The sequence below is a fragment of the Equus asinus genome, chromosome 3 (assembly GCF_041296235.1).
Source record: "Equus asinus isolate D_3611 breed Donkey chromosome 3, EquAss-T2T_v2, whole genome shotgun sequence".
Lineage (NCBI taxonomy): Eukaryota > Metazoa > Chordata > Mammalia > Perissodactyla > Equidae > Equus > Equus asinus.
In genome coordinates, this window is record NC_091792.1 from 109,266,752 (window position 1) to 109,294,167 (window position 27,416).

At 36.4% G+C, this 27,416-nt stretch overlaps 1 protein-coding gene across 2 annotated transcripts in view; it reads left to right on the forward strand.

Moving 5' to 3' along the window:
- The window catches only part of LOC106843221 (transmembrane serine protease 11A), a 50,075-nt gene that overhangs the window by 11,764 nt on the left and 10,895 nt on the right, over nt 1-27,416 (forward strand). The window contains exons 2-6 of one of the 2 annotated variants that reach the window (XM_070505738.1): nt 1,347-1,460; nt 3,309-3,427; nt 16,616-16,683; nt 18,667-18,827; nt 24,649-24,820. In XM_070505738.1, coding sequence (XP_070361839.1) covers nt 1,385-1,460; nt 3,309-3,427; nt 16,616-16,683; nt 18,667-18,827; nt 24,649-24,820 — 596 coding nt within the window. In that variant the 5' untranslated portion in view covers nt 1,347-1,384. Of the gene's footprint in view, nt 1-1,341; nt 1,461-3,308; nt 3,428-16,615; nt 16,684-18,666; nt 18,828-24,648; nt 24,821-27,416 lie in introns of both variants that reach the window. The other variant, XM_014860173.3, reaches the window with a different exon arrangement.

Consider the following 27,416-nt stretch of genomic DNA (forward strand, 5'->3'; position numbering starts at 1 on the left):
AGTTGGTATAACACCTGCCTGATTCTCATGGATTTATAAAATTCCTACTCTGTACCAGGCACCTTGTTAGGTCTTAATGACAAAAAGATGAACAAGACTTGTCCTGTCCATTGAGGAGCTCATAGTTAGGTATAGGTTAATATCCATGCAAACAAATACTTGATACTATGTGATTAGCACAACTGTCAATCATAAGGTGCTAGAACAAAATAAAGAGTTATTTTTTCCTCCTAAATTGTGGAAATTTCCTCTAATTCTGAGGTTACGCAATATAAAATATACAGCATCACTTCTGAAGTAATCTTGTCAAATGAATTTAACCAAAATCTAATTAAGCCTTTAGATCTAAATTTAAGCTTACAAGAAATGAGGAATATTAGTTACTCCGATGATAGAAGAACAAGCTAAATCATATCATGAGAAAGCATTCAGACAAGTCCAGTAGGTGGGACATTCTAAAGGACAACTGGCTTGATCTCTTCAACAAGTCAATATCATTAAAAGTTAAAAAGGAAGCAGAGATCTTAGATTAAAAGAGACTTAAAAGACATAGCCAAGGTACTATGTGGTCCTTGATTATATCCTGGTTTGTACAAACCATCTGGAAACATAATAGGAACAATAGAGGAAATTTGAAGATGGATTGGGCATTTGAAGATATTCGAGAAACATTGTTAATTTTTTAGGAGTGTTATGGTATTGTAGTTATGTTGGAAATATCCAACATATATAAAAGTATATATATGTAACAATATAAAAAGTGTTTATAATAATGATTTGGTGAAAGTTCGTGATGTCTTAATTTACATTAAAATATAGCAGCAAAAAACGAACATAGCAAACAGCAAAAATGTTAACAATTGATAAAATGATATGATGAATATAGAGGTTTTCTATGATACTATTCTTTCTAAATTTCTATGTGTCTGAAAATTTTCAGAATAAAGAGTTAAAAATAAAAGTTAAAAAGTAAATAAGATTTGAAATCACTTTGTAAACTCTGAAAGGATAGACAGGTAAAAAGATTTTGTTCAAAAGAGTTGGAGAAAGGAATGATCCTTTTCCAAGCACAGGTGCTGCTTTGGACCACACTGCTAAGAGGTCAGGACTGGCCACTACAGAGAGCCACCTAATGACTCCGGAAATAGAAGCCAGGAGCATTCCCAGATTCTGATCTTTTTAACACCTTCCCTCATGCAAAGATGACGTTGACCAAAATTGAAGGCAAATGTATTCTTGCTAGGAAACGTAGGCTAAAGCAACTTGCACCTATCCATGGAGACCCAGAAAGCCTGTAACAGTTACAATGTGAGAGTAACTGGTGAGTTTTCCTTTTTGTAGAGCAGCAGGATTTGGCAACCGAAGCAGAGGTTTAAAACCATGGATGATCGCCCTTCTCATGTTATTACTGACAGTCACAGCAGTGGCCATCGGTCTTCTGGCTCATTTCTTAGTCTCTGGTAAGTAAAATTATAGATTTCACTCAGTTTGATTTCATTTGTTTTTGGTAAATATTCCTTTGCATATACGTAAATGTAAGTTCACCCCAAAAAAACTTGTACTTTTACCAGTAAATGGCCACATTCAGAATTTTTTTATTTACCCAATCTTTTCATCAACAAATAATTACTGAGACCTATTATGTGTGAGTGATTTTCTGGGTCTCAAGATACAGCATTAAGCAATGCAGACAAATTTCTCATCTCCTTGGAGCTCACAAACTAGTATTCTTTGATAATCTACAGAAAAGATCAAAAATAGTAATTGTCTGAAATTTATTAGTAATCATAATAAACAACTATAATAATTCATTGTATATTCAAGTGAAAAACTATGAGAAACTAGTTATTAAAATCGTCTCTCTTATTCATCATTTTCTGTCCACCAACATTTCTAGGGCAAAAGAAAAGCACTTGTCCAATAAAATAATGAATTTCGAAATGATTCGTAAACTATAAGTACGACACAATATTATTACTTATTTTTAGAGAAAAATCTTATTCTTTCCAAAGCAATATTCAGAGATTACTTTTTCATTTCTGACATACTTGTAATCACACAAAAATGCACTTCAGAATTCTTTTTATATTACATCTTTCTTTTTTGCAGAATGTAAGTCATTTACATTTTTTGACAAATCTCCACAATGTCACTCTCACACAGATGTGTATGATAAAACAACTAGCTCAGTCTGCTTACTTGAATGGTCTTATCTGTTGCCGCCTTCCTCAGACTTGATGGGGGAGTGAAGACTCTATTAGGGGCTTTAAAGGGCTTGAGAACATAGTTCTGGGCCCCATATGACAACCCCATCTGCAGTTTGCGCCAATGGCAAAGTTTCTCAGGTCAGTTCATTTGACTGCATGAAAGCACCTTTACTATGAGAATAAGGTTTGATAACAATATGGATTAAATCGATAAGTAATCAGGAGACCAAAAAAGCACTACAGAGTCCAGAGATGTCCCACGTAGGAGATGTGCCATCCTCAGATCCCCAATTTCTTTCCAAGGTCCTTTGCTCGGAAAACCAGTGTGTCCTCCCTGAGCCATGCTCCCTAAGGACAGAGGTTACTTTGTGCTTGCTCCATTCTCTATCTTTAAATCTTTGTAGTTTTCTTGCTCCCCAGGGTCATACTCCTAAGATTACCAAATTCCTCAGGAGTCACCACTGTTGTTTTCTTACCTTTCCTGATAGCCAAGCAGAGATCTGATTGATTCATCCCTGTTACTGTTCTCACCTCCAACCTCAGAAAATTTTTCCCTGCCTTTCTTTTTGTGTCTTTCTTAGTGTGCCTGGCTCTCACACTACAAACCAAAATTTACAAGGATGTTCATTTACCTCTAATTCCAGTAGAGTATAAGTTGGTATACATTTCACCTCAGCAAGGGGCAATATAGTAATGAAATGTTCCAGTTCTAGAGCCACACCATCTGGGTTTATGCTTGGATAGACCACTCACTAGTTGTATAGCACACAGCAAGTTACTTAATGCTCTGTGCCTCACTTTCCTCATCTGTGAAATGGAGGTGATGCCAATCTTAGAAAACTGGCGTGAGGATCAAATGAGTTAACACATGTCAAGTACCCAGAACAGTGCTTGGCACATAGTAAGCACTCAACAAATACCAGCTACTATTATTTACACAAAACATTAATCATTATTTTTCTTACATATTTTATGAAACTAAATTAGAAGGAATCCCAGCAATGTATTCAAGACTTTATATTAGCCTCATTATAGTTGGGCCTTAGATCCTGAAATTTATGCCCAAACCACTTAATTTCCTGCTTTTCCTTTTCATCACAGGCCATAAAATGGAGTATTATCACGGCACTTTTAAAATTTCAGATCTACGAATCAACAGTAATTCTGGACAAAATAGCACATACCAACTTACGGACTTACGGGAGATGAGCAAAAGCTTGGTAAGTCAGAAAAAATTCTTTCTATCATAGAATAGTGTAGGTGGAAGGGATTTTGTGTATCATTTCCCTCAATATTTCTTAAAACATGATTTTCAGACCACTTGCAGCAAAATCATCTTGCAAGTTCCTAGGCCCCACTCCAGACCCACTGAATCACTGTCTGATGGGCTGGGTAAGTGGAGATAGGAGAGTAAAGGAATCTCCATTCCAACAAATAGGTGATTCTGATAAACCACTCTTTCTAACTCAACCACATCCTTTAAAGGGGAGAGGACTGAGGTCAAGATATCCCAGCCCATTGCTCCCCCATTCCACTACAATATTACCCAGATGGAAAAACTTAACCACACCAGAAGTGGTTATTTGTAACATTACATGCTTTTTTTGGTAACACCACATTTTAAAATTTAAAATATTTTTTAAATATATGAGAAAAGGAAAGATGATCATAAATGTTCATTTTATCTCACAAACATACTAATAAAATTAAAATACCCAGACCTGTTGTACGATATTTAAATGAAACACTAAAAATTTGTTAAAACTAAAATACAGGACTGCCCCCAAAAGGAAAAAAGTAAACTCAGTTGTATAATAAATCTGCTCAAGATGCCTATGAACCCTCACTCAAAAACTAAGCTCATGTTAACTTTCCTGACAAAGAAATACAGAAGCACAGAATTATTTTAAAAGGTTGGAAATGACAGGTGCATTAGTTTGTTTTATCAAAGAACCTTTTTTTTCCAAGATATTTTCTTTCTTTCTCAAATCAATTTTCATTTTTGCGTATCACCATCTGATCTTTGTCCCATGCAAACTCAATTGCAATATACTTACAATAATAAATATAGAGATGGAAATGGAGCTTATAATCTATATTTTCAGTTATCATTAAGTCATGTACACTTTTTCCATTTTGAGATCTCATCTCCCCTAAGTCAATAATTAACATTTATAGATTGATATATATCCTTACATTCTTTTATATTCAGAGCACCTTAGAAAATAGCATTCGTAATCATTTCTTAAAGAATGCCAGAGGGGGCTGGCCTGGTGGCGCAGCGGTTAAGTTCACATGTTCCACTTCGGTGGCCCAGGGTTTGCCGGTTCTGATCCTGGGTGAGGACGTGGCACTGCTTGGCAAGCAATGCTGTGGCAGGCATCCCACATATAACATAGAGGAAGATGGGCACAGATGTTAGCTCAGGGCCAGTCTTCCTCAGCAAAAAGAGGAGAATTGGCAGCAGATGTTAGTTCAGGGCTAATCTTCCTCAAAAAAAAAAAAAAAAAGAATGCCAGAAAAATCCTAGATACGTAACCAGGACTTCCTTTATTCTTCTAACCCTGAGTGACTCCACATAACTTCTCAAGGAAAAAAGAATTAATTTGTTTAGTTAAAAATATCTATAAATTCTTTGAACAATGGGAAATGTTTATAATTTATCAAGAATTTTCTTTATGTTTTATAGCCAACACTGTTATTGTCGTTTTAGGCTAACTATGACATTGTCTTTACTGAAGTAAATAGAGGAATGCAATAGGTCTTTCAAAAGGAAGTGAAAGAAATGCATCTATAACAGAAACTGTCTTTGGAAGTGGACTTTTAAGCATCAGTAAAGCATGCATTTCTAGCAGTGAAAAAACCTCAGGTACAAAGGCTGAGTTAGGTGATGACACATTAGCATCATGATCATGTGCAAGGCCCTCTTCTAGTTGTCATTATTTATTTACTCTCCTTTATTCTCATAACACACTCCCATTCACCTCCCCTGCAGGCAACCATCTGTATTTCCTTTGTCTTCTTTTCTTTGTATTCATTCTTGCAAAAATGCATTTCGTTGTTTTTGGTGCACATGCTTTTAATTCATTCTTTGTGTTATAAATCACTTGCTTTAGTCAGTTTGGATTGCTGTAATAAAGTATCATAGACTGAGTGGCTTACAAACAACAGAAATTTATTTCTCACAGTTCTGGAGATCAGGGTACCAGCACAATCAGGTTCTGGTGAAGATCCTCTTTCAGATTTCAGACTGCAGACTTCTCAGTGTATCCTCACATAGTGGAGAGCAGAGCGCTGAAGAGTTCCCTGGGGTCTCTTTTATAATGTCACTATTCCCATTCGTGACCTAATCATCTACCAAAGACCCCACCTCCTAATACCATCACACTGGGGAGTAGGATTTCAACATACGAGTTTTGGGGGGAAACAAATTTTCAGTCCATTGCATCACGTTTAGTTCATAGTTTCATACTTTTTAACTCAGATCTGTTTTTTAAGATCTATTCATGTTGCTAAATGTACATCAAATTCATGGTTATTAACTGCTGCATGATGATTCATAGTGTATATCTACCATATTTTACCTTCTGCTCATCATACCAAGAAGTGCTGCATCGAACAGCCTACTACTTATTCCCATATGGACCCATGCAGGTTCTTCTGGAAGTAGAATTACTGGGTCATTGGGTGTGCATACACTTATTTTGACTAATTGGTGCTGGATTGTTCTTCAGAATGGCTGAATCAGTGTGCACTCCCATCTGCAGTGCGTGAGGATTCTTAAGTCCCCACATCTTTGCCAACACTTGGCATTAATTGGTTTTCTAATTTCTGCCAGCCTAATAGCCATTAAGTTCCATCTTATTCATGATTTAATTTGCATTTTTCTAATCACTGAGAAGTTTGCATCATTACGTATACACGTTAGCCTTTTGGGCTTTCATTTCTATAAATTGCCTGTACCTATTCTTTATCTGTTTTTCTATTAGAGTTGTTTGTTTTAATAGTTTTGCTTTGCAGGAGTTCCTTATATTTTCTAGATATGAGTAGTTTGTTAGTTGTAGACATTGCACTTACTCATTCTGTCTTCTATTAATCTGGACTATATTGTTCTTGATGAAACAGAAATCCATAATCTAAAAGTAATCGTATTCATCAATTTTCTTTGCCATGTGGTCATATTTTTAAAGTTTTTTTTTAAAGAATTCATTCTCTCTTTCTAGTCATAAAATATTTTACTGTATTTTCTTCTATTAACTTTGCAGTTTTACCTTTTACATTAGGTCTTTAATGCATAATCCACCTTTGAGTGTGATGTTAGGTAGGAACCCAGGTTTTATTCTCCATATAGTGAGCCAGTTTTCCCATAGAACCAAACATCTGTCTTCCCAATATATGGTATGATTATTCAGCTCTTTGCATTTCTTGGCACCGGAGTCTTGCAGAAAAGGAAATATGATCTGCCTCCTCAAACTGCCTCCAATAACTTTGGAGAGATGAGAGTAACACACATGAAATTGAACAGCATAACATGATATAATTAAGAGCTAAATTGTGTGTCGAGGACAATAAGTACAGAAAAACTTCAAAGAAAAGGAAGATCAACTAGAGTTCCCATGGTCAGGAAAGGCTTTATATTATTTTACCCTTGTTTAAATGAGACAGATGTCTCTTTCCCTCCACTCCCCTCCAAGTTACCTTTAGAAGCATTACAAGAAGAGGTCATGCCTCATCCTGAGCCACTCCTCTTTATTGTTGCCAAATCCCAATGCATAAAACCAGATTCTTCTTTCTACCCTATATGGGTGCTAGCTGGAAGGCCAAGAAAGACAGGTTGCAGGTCCTGTTCTTCCTCATAATTTGGGATTTACTGATTTGAATGCAAACAGAGAGGCAAAAGAAAAATGAGTTCATGCTCAGATCCTGGTAAAACCCATCCCAGTTCCCTGAGATAGTGGCACAGGCATATCTCATCCTTGAGATCATTTTTCAGAGAAGATTCCAGTGACCAGACACCAGTAACTCATGATACTCCCAAATGGGTAGGTCACTTTCATCATTATTCAAATTTTGTAAATTTGAATAGAGTCAGTGACTGAGGGAGTGTTTCATTTGGAGACACATTTCAGAAATATCAAGAAATATTTTTAAATTATAGGTCATTACAAATGTGAAAGTTCTAAACTTTAACATCATAACAATAATAATAGCTAACATGTATTGCCTGCCAAGTACCGCACTAAGCACTTTATATGTATTATTTTAGTTTATCTTCAACAACAACCTTATGAGGTTAGTATAGTTACTATTATGATTTTATAGATGAGAAAATCAAAGTATAGAAAAGTTAATTTACTCAAGATCATACAGCTGGTGAATGATTTATTTAGGATTTGAGACTACATGTTCTTAATAAAATTATGTCATCCAGAAGAATCATCTGTGCGATTTTATTTCCCATCTACCCTCCCACAAAATACCAGAAATCAAGTAATTATCCTTGGTATATTATTCTCTTTCAGTTATACTAGTAACAAGGGGCAGTGACCATCATCTTCATTAACAGTGGCAACAGTTAGGAATTTTCTTAGGGTTGTCTCCCCCCAAAACTACTGCTCCCTGTTCCTGTGCCCAAAGTAGTTCTAAATTTTATCTTCTTTGTACCCAGGAACACCACAAACAGGGCTTGAAATGATCCTCAAAATATCCTTTAGACTATGTGTCTAGAGTTGTAGAGACAGAGAAGTTGAAAACAGAAAGTGATGCAAGGAGATAAATGTAGGTGGGAACACTCTCTAAAGAAATTAGAAGACAAAAGTGAGAGATTTGGCTCTGATCAACACTGAAGCAGGAAGCACTTCTACTGAGAAAAAGTGACTGGGTCAAGGTAAACTTAAACTTGGCAAAGGTATTAGATTATCTGAAGTTTGGAGTTGCATAAGGAAAGAGAAGTTAAAAGATGCCCAATGCTTGGCGTAGGGCTATGGTTCTGTGCCTAGAGAGAGGAGATTGGATTTGGAAGCCTTGAGAAAAAAGTAAGCAGAGATTACCAAGAAAGCTCATGTTCAGAGGTTAGAAAAATTGGATGTAGAATGTGATTGAGTGCTTACTCAAGAGCTGAGACTTACATTCATTCATGTTATAATTGAAGAGGAGGCATGAGTAAAAGAGGAAGATGTATATCACTACCTCTATCTTCAATGTACTTAATTTAAATCCTGAAAGAAAATGCTAATTGTTGTATATTTCATGTCTAGTTTACAATATAAAACTACAAAGGAGGCATTATTATCCACACTCCACAGATAAGAGAAATAAGCTTTTGAAGTTAAGGTCCACAGCTAGTAAACGGTGGAGAGAAGATTTGAAGCCATATAGATAACTTCAATATGTGTTCTTTCCACTAAATTGTTCTACTTGTCAGGAAGGGACTTAGCTGAGATAGAAAGTTCAATTCTATATCAATTCTTCTCCCATTTAATTTTTAAATCCATAAAGATTATAAATACTGTATGCTGTGCTAGGTCACTTTTGCTTAACCAACGCGTTGGGTTTACTTATTAAGACGCCCTCAGTCTCAGTTTCCTCACTTCCTTGTATCAGTTTTTTTTCTAGTTTTATTGAGATATAATTGACATATAACATTGTGTAAGTTTAAAGTGTAAAATGTCTTCATTTGATACACATATATTGCAAAATGATTACCACCATTAACACCTGCATCTCATCACATAATCACCATTTCTTCTTTGTGGTGAGAACAATTAAGGCCACCTCTCTTAGCAACTTTCTAGTATATAACACAGTATTATTAACTATAATTACCACACTGTACATTAGATCTCCAGAATTTATTCATCTTGTAACTGCAAGTTTGTACCATTTGAACAATATCTCTCCATTACTCTCATCCCCTAGGGGGATATCCTCCATTCTACTCTCCATCTCTATAAGTTTGGCTTTTTAGGTTCCACGTATAAGTGATATAATATAATATTTGTCTTTGTCTGCCTGACTTATTTCACTTAGCATAATGCCCTCAAGGTCCATCCATGTTGTTTGTAAATGGCAGGATTTTCTTCTTTCTCATGGCTGAATCATATCCCATTGCATGTGTGTGTATGTATGTATGTATGTGTGTTTACATATCACATCTTCTTTATCCATTCATCCACTGACATACACTTAGGTTGTTTCTATATCTTTGCTATTGTGAATAATGCTACAATGAACATGAAAGTATAAATATCTTTTCGAGATCCTGTTTTCATTTATTTTGGATATATACCCAGAAGTGGGATTGCTGGATCATATGGTAGTTCTATTTTTAATTTTTTGAGGAACCTCCATACTGTTCTCCATAGTGGCTGCACCAATTTACATTCCCAGCAAGAGTGCACAAGGGTTCCTTTCATCAAAGTCTTGGTAGTTTTCATTGTACATATCTTTTACTTCCTTGGTTAAATTTATTCCTAAGTATTTTGTTTTTGATGCTACTGTGAATGGGATTGTTTTCTCTATATTTTTTTCATATATTTCATTGTTCGTGTATAGAAACACAACTGATTTCTATATGTTGATCTTGTATCAAGCAACTTTACTGAATTCATCAATTACTTCTAACAGTTTTTGGCGGAGTCTGTAGAATTTTCTATATAAGATCATATCATCTGCAAATAAAGATAATTTTATTTCTTCCTTTCTCTTTTGAATGACTCTTCTTTCTTTTTCTTACATGATTGCTCTAGCTAGGACTTCCACTACTATGTCGAACAGTAGTGGTGAGAGTGGCCACCGTTGTCTTGTTCCTGAGCTTAGAGGAAATGCTTTCAATCCTTTCACTGTTGAGTATGATGTAAGCTGTGAGCGTGTCATATTTGTACTTTATCATGTTGAGGTATGTTGCTTTTATAGGCAGTGTGTTGAATGTCTTTATCATGAGCAGATGTTGTATTTTGTCAAAAACTTTTCCTGCATCTATTGAGATAATCATAGAATTCTTATCTTTCATTCTGTTAATGTGGTATATCACATTTATTGATCTGCATATGTTGAACCATCTTTGTATCCCAGCAATAAATCTCATTCAATCATGGTATATGACCCTTTTAATATGCTGTTAAATTTGTTACTGTTTTGTAGATAATTTTTGTATCTCTATTCATCAAGGATATTGGTCTGTAGTTTTCTTTTCTCATAGTGTCCTTATCTGGTTTTGATATCAGGGTAATGCTGGGCTCATAAAATGACCGCGCATGTTTTCTCCTCTTCAATATTTTGGAAGAGTTTGAGAAGAATCGGTGTTAATTCTTCTTTAAATGTTTGGTAAAATTCATTAGTGAAACCGTATGGTCCTGGGCTTTTCCTTTTTGGGAGATTTGATTACTGATTCAATCTCCTTACTCATTAGTGGTCTGTTCAGATATTCTATTTCTTCCTTATTCAGTCTTAGTAAGTTGTGTGTTTCTAGGAATGTATACAATTCTTTTAGCTTATCCAATTTGTTGGCATATAATTGTTCATGGTAGTTTCTTATGTTCCTTTGTATTTCTGTGGTATCAGTTGTAATGTCTCCTCTCTCATTTCTGATTTTATTTGAGTCTTCTCTTTTTTTTTTCAGTTAGTCTAGCTAAATGTATTATTTTTTTGTAAAAAAAAAAGCTCAGTTTCATTTATCTTATATATATATATTTTTGCTATTTCATTTATTTCTGCTCTGATTGTTTTTATTTCCTTCCTTCTGTAACTTTGGACTTAGTTTGCTCTTCTTTTTCTAGTTCTTTGAGGTATAAAGTTAATTTGTTTATTTGAGAGTGTTCTTTTTTTTAATGTAGGCATTTATTACTATAAACTTCCCTCTTAGAACTGCTCGTGCAGCATCCCATAGGATTTGGTATTGTGTGTTCCATTTTCATTTGTTTCAGGATTTTTTAAATTTCTTTTTTGACCCATTGGTTGTTTAGGAGTGTGCTGTTTAATTTACATATATTTGTGAATTTTGCAGCTTTTCTCCTGCTATTGATTTCTAGTTTCATACCACTATAGTCATAAAAGATAGTTGGTGTGATTTCAAGCATCTCAAATACTTGCTAAAGCTTGTTTTGTCACCTATCATATGATTTATCCTGTAGATTGTTCTGTGTGTGCTTGAGAAGAATGTACATTCTGCTGCTGTTCGTTGGAATGTTCTGCATGTCTGTTAGGGACATTTGGTCTAAGTTATATTTCAAGTCCAACATTGCCTTGTTAAATTTCTGTCAGGATGATCTATTCATTGATGAAAGTGGAGGATTGAAGTCCCCTGCTATTATTATATAGTTGTCTATTTCTCCCTTCAGATCTTTTAGTATTTGCTTAATACTAAATCGATGCTCTAATGCTGGGTACATATACGATTGTTAGATCTTCTTAATGAATTGATCCCCCCATCATTATATAACAATCTTTTTTGTCTTTTGTTACTATTTTTGGCTTACAGTCTCTTTTGTCTGTATCAGTTTTTGATGAGCAAGAAACAGCAGAAGCAACTGTAATAGAAAGAAGACGGAGGACGATGGATATATTTATGTATATATGTCTAGCATGAACAATCTATGATTGGAGGAAAGATGTGAATGGGTGTTTTCTGAGGAAAGTTTTTTGAGAAAGAAAGCAATATGAGCCACCTCTAAACTTCCTGATAAAGTTATAAATATAGTACAGTCTTCACTGTGCTGGATAACCTATTTAGATTATCATTCATCATTCAGGTACTATAGGAGAGTCTAAGAAAAATGATTCTCTCTCTCCCTCTCTCTCTGATGGAATGATCAAATTTAGAGATTTCAAAGGCAACTCACCTGGAGAGGACAGGAACCTTCTAAATAATGACCTTCCCTTGCTTCTGCTATTCTGGTTTAAATATCTTTAGCACAACTTTAAATAGATACAAATTACATATTTTCCTCTTTTAAAAAGGTAATTTGGAGATCTAGATTTTTGTGGTGCACAAAGTTATTAATTTATTCTTCATAACACTTAATTACAAGCTTTTTAATTCTATGAATTTATTTTGCCTCTCAATCTCAGGAATATTAGCCAATTTGGGATAAGGTTATCTAATATACTGCTACTTGTTATATGAGATTAGTCTGTTTCATTCCCCAAAGAAACACTGAGGAAGAACTAGTGCAATCTAAGAAATAAGTTTGGTAACATCGCATAATGTCACAATCTATTTGGTGATATCATTACTTCCTGGTTTAGGGTAAACAGAAAGTCACACTTCCATGGCATTCCACCCTCACACCCTCAGATCCCAAATAACACTGGACTCAACTGCCCCCTCCAGTGGACACAGCACTGGACTCAAACCTGTGGGAGTTAAAAAGAGGATTTTTGTGAAAACAAAGTGACTTGATTTCCAGAAGGCCAACGAACTTCAAAATGCTGTGAGCACCATCAGTGCTCAGGTTGGCCACATTCTATATAGGCTTAGGATAGATACAACTGATCCATTTTAAATAGATACAATAACAATTTCAAAGGATTGCAATAAAAACTATCAAGATTATGGTTCTGATTTTTGGAATCAAAGAAAACAGGCTGCCTTTGGAGAGGGGTGTTAACAGTTTCTGGTCCCCTCACATGCTGCTTGCTACACATCAGTGGAGAGGAGCTCTTAGTAAGAATCCACCTGTGTGCTTAACCTGAGGTCAGCAGGCTTATTGCTATGTCACCTTGGGCAAGTCATTTCCTCATCTATGTAATGTGGATAATAATAGTATTCACCTCAGAGGGTTGATGTGAAAAGAAAATGAGCTCAAATACAATGGAGTTGGTGCTTGGTGCACAGATGGTAGACAACAGTGATAACTATTTCTACTAATATAACTAATGTAGTCTCACCATGGAGGAGCTTTCCACAAGGAATCAAATTACCTGAAAATGTTGAAAAGGAAAAAAATCCCTTCAAATAATTCATGGTCAGTTTTCTTTTTTCTCCAGGAGGATTGACCACAATCTAATGTAAAGCTCATTAAAAATTCTCATAAAAGTTTCTTGGTAAATGCAAGTCTTTATGATAAATACATTCCCACTTTCTTTCATTCATTCACTCATTCAACAAAAACTAGCTACATTCCTACATGTTGTAGGATAGGAAAAGATAAATCAACATTCCCATCTATAAAGGGTTTGCAGTCTAGTAGAGAAGATAATTTGTTTGCATAAACAACTATATTAAGGAGTAGAAGGTATAAGAGGGATAAGAAAAATTAAGACAAGAGGAGGAAAGATTACTTTGGGGTTTAAGGAATAACCCCAAAGAAGGTATTATCTGAAATAGACCTTGAAGGAGAGTTGTGATTCAGAGAAGCAGAGCTGCAGGATGTGGGAGGGTACAACAGACCAAAGGAATAGCCTGAGAAGGGCAAGTACATAGGAAAATCAGGGTCATGCCAGAACACAGCACTGCCAAGACAGAAAGGAGTGGTGTTGAAATGGGTGAGGGATTAGTGACAGACAGTGAGGCCCTTGAATGTCTGACTCTGTGACCAGAGGCTCCAATGCAATTGTGGTCTATTCTCTATTTCTATCTTGAGTTCAGCCCTGGTAGCAAGACAACTTCAATTAACCCTTGTTTAAGGCCAAAGCTGTGGTGTTTTTTTTTTTAAACATCTTTAATGCAATCTTTTGTGTGGTGCTCATTACAATTGGAAGAACACAACAGGATCTAAAATTCTCTTCATGGCGTGTTTTTGGTTCCTGTAGCTCTCAGGAGCTCACCTAGTGTGATGTTGGAAGAAATTGCTTTTATATTCCATTGGCCAATCTTCAGAAGCATATCTATCTGAAGTTTGCAGTTGCAGCCCTGAAACACTCCCTACGTGAATGCAAAGACTGCCGTGAGAGGAGCCAGTTGGGAGCATCTGACAGTGACAGGCAGGCAACGTGTGTAAACAGAGTTAGTTCAGGAGTGACAGCAGAATGGTTGGGCGCGTCTGTTTGTTTGAGTTGACAGCCTCTCCCTAACTCTTTCATTAAACACCTGACTAACCTTCAATTGCCCTCTAAGAACTTAATCTCAGCGCAATTTCCAGCATTTCAAAATTATCAGACATAAAGAGGTATACAGTGAAAGGGAGTCTTTTGCTCAATGCTGGGATACTTATTCTAACTACAAAACTCTACAAATGTCCCCAGAAGGGAGGGAGGATAGATTTATAAATCACCATCTCTATTAGGTTGTGTAAATAATAAATTTATAAGAAGCTGGCATACAGCTTTAAAAAAAATTGTTCTCCAAAACTTCTGAGAATTTAGAATGCCAGCGTGCTTGCAGAATGCTGCTTATAAGATAATTCTTAATCTGCCAGAAACATTTTTTGGAGGTCTCTAGAAAGCTAGTTCATACATAAACTTCATTCAGCAATAAAGCTCATGTTCATGTTTTTTCTGATTTTCCCCCTGTTGTAAATATCATTAGCATAGGAACCCTTCTAGCCAGTCCCAGTGCCCCAGCATTTCTCAGAGTGTTTTCCTCAGGCTACCTGGATCACCTGAAGATCCTGGGCCTCACTCTAGACCTAATCAATGAGGCTTTATAGGGGCAGGGTCCTGGAATTTGAATTTTAAAAAAGGAACTTCTTTATTCCTGTAATTACCAGAGTTGCTTCTACCTAGATTGTTCTAGTGTTATTCTTTCACCTCTCTCTTCTGAGACAACTGAACCATTTAAAGATGGAACTGGTGAATTTAGATGTTCTTCTTAGCAGGCATGTTGCCAGATGCATGATGTCATCCAAAGTCAAAAACTTAATCCAATATCTTCACCAACAAGTCACAATCAGTCAAGGGATCAATTGTGGGTGGAATTTCAGAGGATAATTACAAACCAAACTTCTTTAAATACCTAACTGCTATTTGCTTTTCTTCCTTTTCATATTCATCACTTTTCTCCCTGTTGTTTTTTTGTTTGCCTTTTTTCTCTTTTTTTTTGGATTTCCCCCGGATACTGAGTAATAGAACTGGTTGCGGGTGACAAGAAGAGAAATGATTACAACAGTGTCACTCTTGTGAAAACATATTTTCCAAAAGAGTTTCATTCTAGCATATAAACCCCACACCTCCTCAGCCTCCTTAAGCTTTCCTTATTTGAATGCAATAAATGTATATTTTGGATACTAGAAATTTCTCTATTTTCTAAATACTGTCTTTTCTCTTAAATTTACAAATATATTACCAACTATATCTTTACAAGTTTTATACTTTAAGTCCACCAACTGTTTATTTTATAACTTATTGTTAAGTTTCTATGAAAGAACTTCAAGTAAAATATACATCATATTTAACAAGGAAGTTGTGTAATTGATGAGAAGAGATGGACCTACAGACAGAAGACCAAGGTTTAAGTCCCAGTTTATTATCTATGTGATGCCGGTGAAATTCACAAAATGTGTCCAAGTGTCATTTGGACTTGAGTTTGCACATTCAGCTCATCTATCAAAAGTGAAATGCAGCGCCCGCATTCAGATGACACTTTTGCCACCAAGTGGTCACTAAGGGATACTGCAAGCCAAAATCTAGGTTTGATAAGCGACAATGCTGTGCAAATGGACTCAAAACAGTAACTTTTCTTCTTCCTTGGTGACATAAACCGAGTAACACAACTTTGACCTAAACCTGCAACACCACTTCACTCTTTCTTCCCCCTGACTTACACCACAATCAACACTTAAAAACTCATTGATTCTCTCCTAAATCCCTAATGCCTCTTCTCTGTACTTACTGCCAAAGACCTGCAGAGAAATCTGAGACCTGCAATGCAATGCCAGAATGGGTGCTAGAGAATCCCCAGCAGTTCATTACCAAAATATAGGCAGCATTTTATATGTGTTTAATCTCTATAGCCCTATGAGTAGCATATCAATATCTTTGTTTTACAGCTTAGGAAACTGAGGCTCAAATTGGTTCAATAACTTTTCCAAGGTCACCCAGTTCATGAGCAGAAGGATAGGCTTCAAACCCAATACGAAGCCAAGGTTCTTTCCATCACCTCTCAAGGCCTCCCTGTGTCCCGTCGCTGCTCTGTATCTTTCTGCTTCACCTTCTATGGAGTTTTAGGAACATATCTTCTACTGCAGAAACATATGCTGGCACATTAGAATCACCTGGGGAAATTTTTACAACTATGAATGGCTAGGTCCCCTCCAGACCAGTTATAACCAAAACTCTGGCAGAGGGCCCCAGCATCTATAATTAAAAAAAAAATCTGCAAATGATTCTGTTGCATTGTGAGAGTTGAGAACCACTGGTTTAAATGGTATTGCCATGTTAAAACTTTTTTCTATCGCTTTACCATTTAATCAGGGGTATATTCTTATTACAAAATATCCTATTAATACAGAGTTTCTCTCTTGTAATAACAGGTGGAGGAGATATTTATAGATTCTGCCTTCAACAAGCATTATATCAAGAACCAAGTAGTGAGACTGACGTATGTATGTTTGGGCAAATGTGGAGTCACAGCCTGGAAAGACAAAGGGCAAAGGAGATGGAAACCCTTATATACTGTTGCCTCTATGGGCTTGGCTCTTGGCTAGGATTTCTCATAACTACTACCTCTATAACAGTCTCGAGATATAGGGCTGACCACCACTTTGTATATGCAAAAACTAAGACTCGGGGAGGTTAAGTGATGTGCTTAAAGTTCCCCAAGTGACAGTTTCCCCAAGCAGCAGAATCAGGATTCAAATTCCATCAACTGATTGTAAGGCCCGGGCCTACCAGAACCTGTGGCTTTGGGAAAACCCAGCAGCATGTCACTGCACGCACCAAGTTGTATTCTTTCAACAGACGTGTCATTTCAAGAACATTAAGAAGGCAAAGTTGACTACAAAATGGGATCATAAGTTTTACCTGTAATGAAGCCTTAGTGACAGAAGGCATGCCCAAATGAAAAGACGTTCCTGTTTTAATAAATTTTCTGTTTGTTGTGGTGGAGGGGGAAGATTCATATCAGTTGCAGAAATGGCTCAGAGGTTTCAATTGTGTTATTTGGAAAGCACATAGCAGAACGTAGACGTAATAAGTGCAAACCTATGGGCCTGTATGACTCATCTTCCTAAAGAAAATGAATATATTCAGACAGATTTTTTTGAAGGAAATAATAATCACTTTTCTCACCAACTGACTAATGCTTATTGGAAGACTGACTCCAAGTTCCTTACACCTTTACTGAGTAACTGCTGACCTCCAGAAGGACTTTATAATATAAATTGGATAAATTCTCTAATATTTAGGAGACAAAAAGTACACATTTGCCAAAACTTTCTAGATCTCATGCCCTCCATTTTCAAATTCTGATTTGCCATAACATTCTAGCAACATTTTCCTAGTCTTATGAACTCCTTTAAATTTGTAGCCATTTTTACTATATAAGTTTTTCTGTGCATCCAGAGAAATGCCACCTGGGAAACAATGTTTTCTCTCTAATTTAAGAGGGAAAATTACTTGGTTATATGTTTGCCAATTTGACATAAAATTCTGATTATTTATATCTTCACATTCCAGAGCCTAAATGGACCACAATATCTAAAATGCCTCAGAATCAATATGATTTCCTCTCTTTTTAGTAAAAGGATTCAGGAAAATAGTCCTTTAGTGCTTTTTAGATCCTGGATCTTTTGAAGTGTAAAAACAAGAATAGCAGATCAATACATAGGTTTCGATTTTTTTAATGACCTTAAATTGTTTGGTTTTCCTACTTTAAGAGTATGTAAAAATTCAGTACCACAGATGAAGGGACTTGAACCTATTTATATGAAAAAGTTCAAGGAACTGAACATATTTAATCAGGAGAAGACTCAGGGACCAAGAATATCACTGTCTTCAAATATTTTATGTGGAAGAGGGAACTGTTATGTTATGCATGTCTCAAGGGGTAGTCCTAAGCCCAACTAAATGAAAGATAGAAAGAGACATATTTTCAACTCAAATCAAAGAACTCTCTTAAAATCAGAGCTGACCAAAGAGAAATAATCTCTTTAGGGAAGTAAATTCCCCATCATTTTAATTACTGTGCTGGGGTTAGAGGACCACTTGGTCATGGATGCTGTAGAGGTGATTCAGGTATCAAGACACAGGAGTGATTGACCGAAGAGACCACTAAAGTTTCTTTCAATCCTGAGAGTTTATGATTTTGATGATAATTCTTTGATGTCTGAGTTCTACCCCACTGCTATAACAAGGCTTCAAATTAATGGGGAAAATGCACTCAAAACAATGAAAACTTGAAGAGGGATCATATGAAATAATCTTGGGTCAGCGAGTGACATGTAGATTCACGTCAGCGTGAGAAGATTAGTTCTTGACACTTTCAGCAATTGAGGCATAAATCAGGGGAAGAAAATACAGGAAAGAGTGTAAGATAATACCGGATGTGTTCTTTGAATAAGCACCTTTCTCTTGTGCGTCGTAGTCCAGAGGAAGATGGTGTGAAAGCAGATGTCATTATGGTGTTCCAGTTCCCCTCTGCTGAGCAAAGGACAGTAAGAAAGAAGAAAATCCACAGCATCTTAAATCAGAAGATAAGGAACACAAGAGCCTTGTCAATAAATGCCTCATCAGTTCAAGTTAATGGTAAGTACATAGGTACCTTTGTATGTGATGTGAAAGGGACCTATTAGGTCCATTTTATATCTAATCTCATACTTACTTGCCGTTATTTTCATTCCAAATGATAGCTAGAATTCAAATGGAAAAAAATTTCAAGTTAAAAAAGTTTCATTCCAGGTTTTATTATTTTCTGATGAAAGTATGTCTGAAGTTAGTTGTCAAGTGGTTTTTCCTGTAGTAATTGGCACTCATTCCATATGCAAATCTTTACCACTAACAGAGCATTAATCTGACCCAGCCACTGTCTCCATGACTAAGCAAGTGAAAATACCAAGTGTTTAGCAACAACTGTTTTTCTAGGTGGACCTTCGTAAAACACAAACTCATTTTTTGCCTTTTAAAGATATGGATAGTTTCTGTATACAGTGAAATGATGAAGTTTTTGTTAACTTTTTTCATACAGGCATTTGGGAAAACGGTAAACCAACTGTAGAGCCACTAAAGCCATCTTATAAGTAATGCTTCAAAAATTACTAAACCAGAAAAAAATCATTGGATCCATTATACCATTATCGTTTCTCTAAAAAGAGAATCAACCTTTATCAAGGCCCTTCTTTATGCCCTTTACATGCAGCTAATTTCTATATCCGTGTGAAGTAGACAAATTCACCTTTATAGACGTGAAAGAGGGGCAAAAAAAAGTTAATAAAAACAGGACTCTAATAATTAAGAGGAGCTAAGATTCAAATCTAGATCTCTAATTTCTTGAGACATTCTTTGAAAAAAAGAGTTCTGTGGTCAAACACATTTTAGGAATTCTGTCTATGATATTTATCTCTTGGAAGTTCATCCCTTATATTAGCATATTAAAGGCTCTGAGGAGTGCAGCTACACAGATACCTATTTGCCCCTGTACATTAAGCTGCTTCCACAAGCATCTACTTCTGGCAGACAAACACAGAGTTTCCCCTACAGATTCCAATGGACAATAGACTTAAGAGAGTCACGGAAGAGAATCAAAGTGATTAATATCAGATGTGAAACAGGATGCCCTGCTCTTGTAAGGGTCTAGCTAACTCTTCAAGAGGAAACTCATCCAGGAAGTGAAAATCTGAGGGAATGGGATGGGCAGGAGTTTGCTGATGTGAGAGAGTCAGCTACTCAGGGAATACATCTGGAAACCGCTCCCAACCCAGGAGGGAAGAACCTGTCAAACGCTTAATTCATTTCCTTTGTTAGGTGGGGAAACAATTGAATTAAGGTTGTGAAATACTGGCAATTCTGATAAGTTACATGATGTGTTCTATGTAATTTCCAATAACCAGTAAATACGCCAGGAATTTAAAAGGCTGAGCTATCTGAAACCAGAAATGAAGCATGAAATGGTCACTGACTGCCTGGGCTTTTTGCTTCTTACCGGCTCAGTTTGTGAGCTGCAGCTTATTTTAATGACTGCAGTAGATTAAAGGGCAGGATGTGCTGGTGGAAAACCTGATTTGAGACTTACCTAATTCTATCTCCACTGAGTCACTGCAGGACCACCCAACTAATTGGCCCAGGCATTGGCCTCCATTTTCTCATCTGTAAAATTACAATGATAATATTTGTTCTTCCTGTACAATCATGAAGATATACAAGAAAATAAAAAATATAATATGGAACATATACACTGTTACCACTTAGAAAGCTAGTGAATTGTGCTTATGCTTTGGAAATCTGAAAGCATTAATGCAAGGGATTGACTGGTAGTAGATAAAGCTAGAACTTTGAAGGTTTCCAAATTTCCAGATGTAAAAGAAGCAGTGTTTACTAGAACTTAAAAAAGTCCCACTTAGTGGAAAGTGAAAAGCTCAGGAGAACCCTCAAGGCAGTTTTTATAGGCAAAAACATTGCTCTCCAGGAACACTTAATTTGGGGGACTCCCAATGAATGGAAAACTGCCGAAATTCTAGACCAAGTCTCGAAATAACCCTGCAGCCCAAGATTTACCCATAATTTGTCAAGATAATTGTGTTATTCTTCTGTGGGTCCCTCATGTGATGCAATGGGTCACAGAAAAGCTAAAATCAACACCTTTGCATTGCAAACACCATGGCTGTGGAAGAGCGGCTCACTGCCAACATCACGGTTGTTGTGTGCTCCAGTTCCCATTATGTTACTTGTAGCATGTAGAGCCCTGAATACTAACTAAATTACTTTCAGCTCAGAAGTGTGTTAGAGGGTTACTTTCAAGACTGAGGTGTTAATATTTCTTTTCTCTCCTAGACTTGGAAAGTAAAAATATTTGGTCACAATTAGACATCTTTAATAGCCAGTTACTTGAGGATGGGTAGCTTACCTCCGGGTGTAATTATTCTCCCTAAAAATTCAATCCTTAAAAATCCATTACACTCAAAACCATTGCACTTAACCTAATGTCATTCCTGGAAAGGGGTGATTTGCATCTTGCTCAAAATAAGCTGAAGAAGGCTTAACTGAAGAATTCCAGCATTATACTATTTTTCATTTTAATGCATTAGTAACATGGATATTAAATTAGCTTTTAAAAAAAATGAAACAACATTTACTACCTTAAAACTACATTTGACAGAAAATTGAGTTCCTTCCATAGAGTAAGCATTGAGAATCTGTCCTGAGCAATTGATTCTTCACCATATAATGATTTGGGCATAGCTTTAAGGGTATCCTTGAATTGGATATTTTCAAAACTCCCACTTTGCAAAGTTTATCATCACTAGTTTCCCAAGTGGGATTTATAGAACGTAAGTAGAAGGAAATATTCTTATTTTGCACAATGGGAAGTTAGATGCAAAGGATATGAGTCTGAGAAACATGGCACTGATAGAAATAAGTGCAACAGTTTATAAGGCATTTTATCATGAAATCACAGTTTTCATGCAATCTTCCAGCAACTTAAGTTTAAATGTCCACGTTCCTTTATCAGATTCCTAACTTTGTTGGAAATTCACAGAAGTTAATCCTAGATTCTGTCCAATAATTGGCCTTTACCAATATTCAGCAGATAATTGGACGAGAATACACAATAGTTTATTCTTCAGAAAAAAATCATTTTGATAATTTAGGAACTGTGTTTTAGAAGCATTTTATTTTATTTTGAGGAAGATTAGCCTTGAGCTAACTGCTGCCAATCCTCCTCTTTTTGCTGAGGAAGACTGGCCCTGAGCAAACATCTGTGCCCATCTTCCTCTACTTTATATGTGGGACGCCTACCACAGCATGGCTTGCCAAGCAGTGCCATGTCCACACACGGGATCTGACCTGGCAAACCCCGGGCCTTCAAGGCGGAAGGTGCGCACTTAACCACTGCACCACCGGGCCAGCCCCTAGAAGTATTTTAAATATAGTTTATGTGGGAGCTTTCAAAGTTTTTTTCATTTCTAATTGCTGTGACCAAAGAAGGGCTTATGTGAAATCTTAAATAAACAGAAGAGATCAAAGCAGACCTGTTCTGATTGAGGCTGGGTTTGAGTCTGGAGACCCCACCTACTTGCTCCCTCTTTCTCCACTTTCTCTATCTCCTGAAGTAAATCCAAAGAGGATTTATCCTGCACCAGTGGAAAACCACTATTCTTTATTAATATAAACTATTCGTGGGTGTTAATCATCCACTAGCTTTGTCTTAATCATCCACTGCTTGGGGTACTATCCACCTAATTAGAGGTTGAGGTTGCCCATAATTCTCTGCAAATCTTGTACACATATCCTGTTATATCAGGTAGCCATTCTCCTGACTGATCTATGTGCTCAACTGTCTAGAATCCACATATGGTCAGTATCCCCTAATAATTTCAGGTCATTGAGACCAACCAGGAGAATATCAAATCATCATTCTTTGCTCTATTTCATTTTTCAGCAATGAGCTCATCAACAGGGAAGCTAACTGTCCAAGCATGTAAGTCTAGTTAGCTTATAAAAATAAGTTCAATTTCCACATCAGAAAGGACATCTTCAAATATTAGCTCATAATTTCCCACCCATGTCCCACATTTTCTTTGGGAGAGAATAACAATTGGGCAATAGATGGAGATACTGTTTTTCTAACTCTGAGACTGACCTTTTCATCATGTTCAATAAAAACATTTTTCATGGTGGAAATTTGGGGAGCAATTTGAAGAAATTATGTATTTCTGGTTTGGAATAAATGGGCTTGCTTTTCTAACTTTTTTAATGCTGTGAAACGTGCTTTCTGCTGAGAAACAAAATAAGGAGAAAGTGATAAATGGGGAGGAGATAGACCCCATCATCTGTGATTGGCCTATAAAATTTGCTTAATATACTCATCTTCATGGTTGACAGCAGCTCCACTTGCTTATTTCATATCACTGTGACCTAAATTTTGAAAGATTTTATAAAAGTTTTGATGAATTTGAACAAAAGTGTTTATGCATTTGCGTCTGTGTCTTACAAACACACTATACATTTTTACTCATTTACTTATTCATTCATTCAACAAATATCTTTTTAACATCTACCGAGTGCCAGAAAGTGAATACCACTGTGAATAACACATGATCCCTCCTCTAAAATTAAGAGCTAGAAGGTAGGGGAAGACATAAATAAATCAGGAAATGTTAAGATAGTGTGATAAATGTTACGACAGAGAGTGCACAGTGCTATGAGAGTCAGTCACAGAGTCAGCTAACCTGCTCTTGTGGGATCAGAAAGATTTCTGAGACAGGAGAGCGGAGAGGCCATGAATCAAGTGATAAGTGGGATAAGTTTCCTGGGCAGGGGGAGTAGTATGTAAAAATGTCTTCAGAAAAGTAAGAACATGGTCATTTATTGTAATTGAAAAGTGTCAGTGTGGCTGGAACATAGAATGGGAGTTGAGCGATATGGGAAAGGGATATGATTAATAGTAATCAAGGATCAGAACCATGCTGAAACATTTCGACTTTATTTGGAGGGCAATGAGAGGTCACTGAAGGGTTTTACACGTATCAGAAAGATCATTCAGTTTTTGGTGGGGAGAACAGATTGGCGGAGCAAGACTAGAGGCAGGGAGATGCACTGGGAGGCTGTCACAGTCCCCAAGATGACAAATGTGGTAGTCTAAACGAAAGTGATGGCAGAGAGATGGAGATTTCTAAAATGTCTGGCCATGGTTGGAGTGTAATCAATATGCGTAAAATGAATTTTCTTTTTTGATACCTAATTAGTTGGAACAAGAATTAAACCTACTGTATGTTCTTTATTAGCACCATGCTCTACACAGGCTTCATTCTTAGCAGGAACCCTAAGCAGCAAAGTAATCTCTGACCTGATGCACATAATAGAGTACACATTTATTCCCACCAACAGTGAGTGTGAGGTTTATGTAAAAACATGGAAACTTCCATCCTGAAGAGTGAGAGACTAGTCATGACACATTAACCCATGTACACCTTAGGAACTAGTTACCCAGAAAAAAATATGGGAATAGGATTTCCAATAAATGGGCAATTATTTGTCTGGCCAGTTCTTCTGGTGAGGACCTCATGTCAAAATAACACAGCTGCATCACCTAAACTGGGAAACAGTCATCTTAGTAGGAGCTCCCAGGTCACCTAAATAATTGACACTGCAAGTCCTCAGGACACACACTTTGTGAAGTGTCAACCCTTTGCAGCTTAACTTAGCTTCAGGAAGCAATATATATCCACATCTATAAATATGCAGAGTGAGCAATACATCAACATATTGGGAAATACAGAGGATAGATATTAATATTGTACATGTTTATATAATGATAAATGCAAATATTGCATTGCAGCACTCTATTAGGTTCTCTATATCAAAGATTATAGAGACATTTCTTATAACTTAATGATCTCATCTCTTTCAGGTTGTGGTAAACGAGTTGCTCCATTAATAGTCAACAGAATAATGTCGGGAGAAATTGCGGCCAAGGCTGCCTGGCCTTGGCAAGCTTCCCTTCAGTGTAATAACGTCCATCAGTGTGGGGCCACCTTGATTAGTAATACATGGCTCATCACTGCAGCACACTGCTTTAAGAAGTAAGTTATTGACCTTAAGTTGGACCCCACTACTGCTAAAAAAAATTCTGGGTTTTACTATGTTCTTTTTTTTAGGTATGCCTTTTGTGTGTGTGTGTGATGAAGAAGATTGGCCCTGAGCTAAAATCTGTTGCCAATCTTCCTCTTTTTATTTTTTTCTTCTCCCCAAAGCCCCAGTACATAGTCATACATCCTAGTCATAAATCCCTCTAGTTCTTTCATGTGTGATTCTGTCACAGCTTGGCTTGATGAGGAGTGCTAGGTCCATGCCCAGGATCCAAACCAGTGAACCCCAGGCCACTGAAGCGGAGCAGGCAAACTTAACCTCTCGGCCATGGAGATGGCCCCTATTATGTTCTGATTAATAATCAATGCCCCCGGATATTGTTGATACAAAATGAGAAAAACTTCTTTCAGGTTCTTCTCTAAAATAACGTTACACTAGTACGCTTATTTGGAAAGTTAGTGGGGGTAGTAGTCATTATCCTAGTATTCATTGATCAGGTCCTCAGAGTTTTAAGTTAAAAAAATGTGTAAGGAAACAGAAGTCATCGTAACAGAAAATATTTACTAATAACATGTATAATTATTGATCCTTTCTCAAACAATCCTCTCCACTTAATACTAGTGTCTGTCGCTGCCAAACACTTGGGCCAGTCTCATGTTGATCATAAATAATCAAATTAATTACAAAGTGAAATTGAAATCTTCAATGGATGTAGGGAGTTGGTAATTGTGATAACAAAGAATTGCTCAAATGAAATGGACATATAAAGATCTGGTAGAAGTAGAGCAGTTAACAACCAAAATAAGAAAATTACCAGGATGATAAGGGCAGGCACTTCAAAAGAGATTCCCGTGAGTGATAAAGGACTAAGAGAGGCCCTTGGACCTCCCCATGAAACCTTCATATAATATAGCACCTCTTGACACTGTTGCTACAAAAGGCAAACTGGAAGTAAAGATAGCATTATGCTATCATACAATTGTTTCAAATGAACTTAACATTTGATTAATTCTTTATTCATTCTGAGCACAATTGCAGCATAAATTTTATTAAATATAAAGTGTCTTTTTTTTCATAATTTTAGTTTTACCTTTCAAGATAATAACCAGTCAGATCTTTTTATTACCATACATTTAAAATTCTGGATGTCTTTCTAAGTAGATTCACTTTATGACCTTTCTCTAGTACCAATTATCATGGTGATAACAAGGGCTTCCTGGGCATCTCTGTAAAGCAGTTGGCAGCAGGCCTTAGTGGATGAAACATTGTCCCCGACAGCAGGAGAGCTGGATCTGATCTCTGACTTTGGGCATGTTATTAAACCATAGTATGTTAGGAAATAGATGGACTCGATCTTCTCAAGTTCCTTTTGAGCTCCAAAATTCTGATTTTTGATACCACAGTAAATTCAGTCTACCTATGAGTCTAAATCTATATAGAGACTTAGATTCTTAAAGCTCAAAAGACATGAAAGCTCAATAGGCTGTTACGTTAGAAAGCACAGAAATCCCTTATTCAGGTGCTTAGTTTGGGATGAATATGTCAAAGTAATAGAGAGCTTACGAGCTCCAAAGTTGGCCAATTTTGTGGTAGATAGTTCTACTCTTGCAAATATTTCTATAATATTGAAAACCAAATCTGCAATCTAATAACTTTTATCTATTGAAGTTTATTCTTTCATCTGGAACAACAGGGATCAAATTTATTTCTCATCCATAGAATAGCTGTTTCTTAGTTTCTCTTTTTCAGGCCAAACATTATAAAATGAATGAGAATCTCCAAACCATATGTGAAAATAAATATCACTACTTTATTTCACAGCATCAACTTCCAGATGTCCCACCATCTTGGTTCTTCCCTGAATGTTCTTGATTTTGTCAATGTCTCCCTGAAAATGTGCTTCTAAGAACTAAACACCCTTCTCAAGATAGATAGTACGACTAATGTCATAATGACAAAGTAAAATGGAAGGCTTCCAGAAAAAATAAAATAATATAAATTGAATGCAAGGGTAATAGGTAGTTCAGTAACTAAACAACTCTGTCCAAAAGATGATGATTCAGAATTGCTGTTGAAATACAGAGGATACTTTTTATGGCCCATGAAAGATCTCAACCCTGCACAATGTCCTAGACAATATATTTTCTGGGCTTGACAGATGATGTGGAAGTTACACTTAACAAAGTGGCTGACGACATACACTGGAAGGGAAAATGAATATATGGTAAGAAAAACAGAAAAACTTCAAAAGAACTTTAATTATGTTAGAGTAACAAGCAAGAACTAAACGATTAATTTTAACAGGTATAAATACAAGGCTCTAACTAGAATAAAAAAAAAAAAAATCCAAGTATATCAGTCCAGAAAGCAGGTATGTGCCTTAACAGGTGAAAATTGCTTAGAAATTTTTGTTGGAAGTAGCCCACTGTGAGTCTGTTGTTTACAAAACTACATTATGATTTAGACTGCATTAAAAGAAACACAGAACCCAGAATAAATGAGATGTTAGACTCTTTGTTGATCAGATCCTGCCTGGGATACTGAGTTCTGTCCTCGACAACGTTCTTAAAGAGAACTTGATAAAATAAA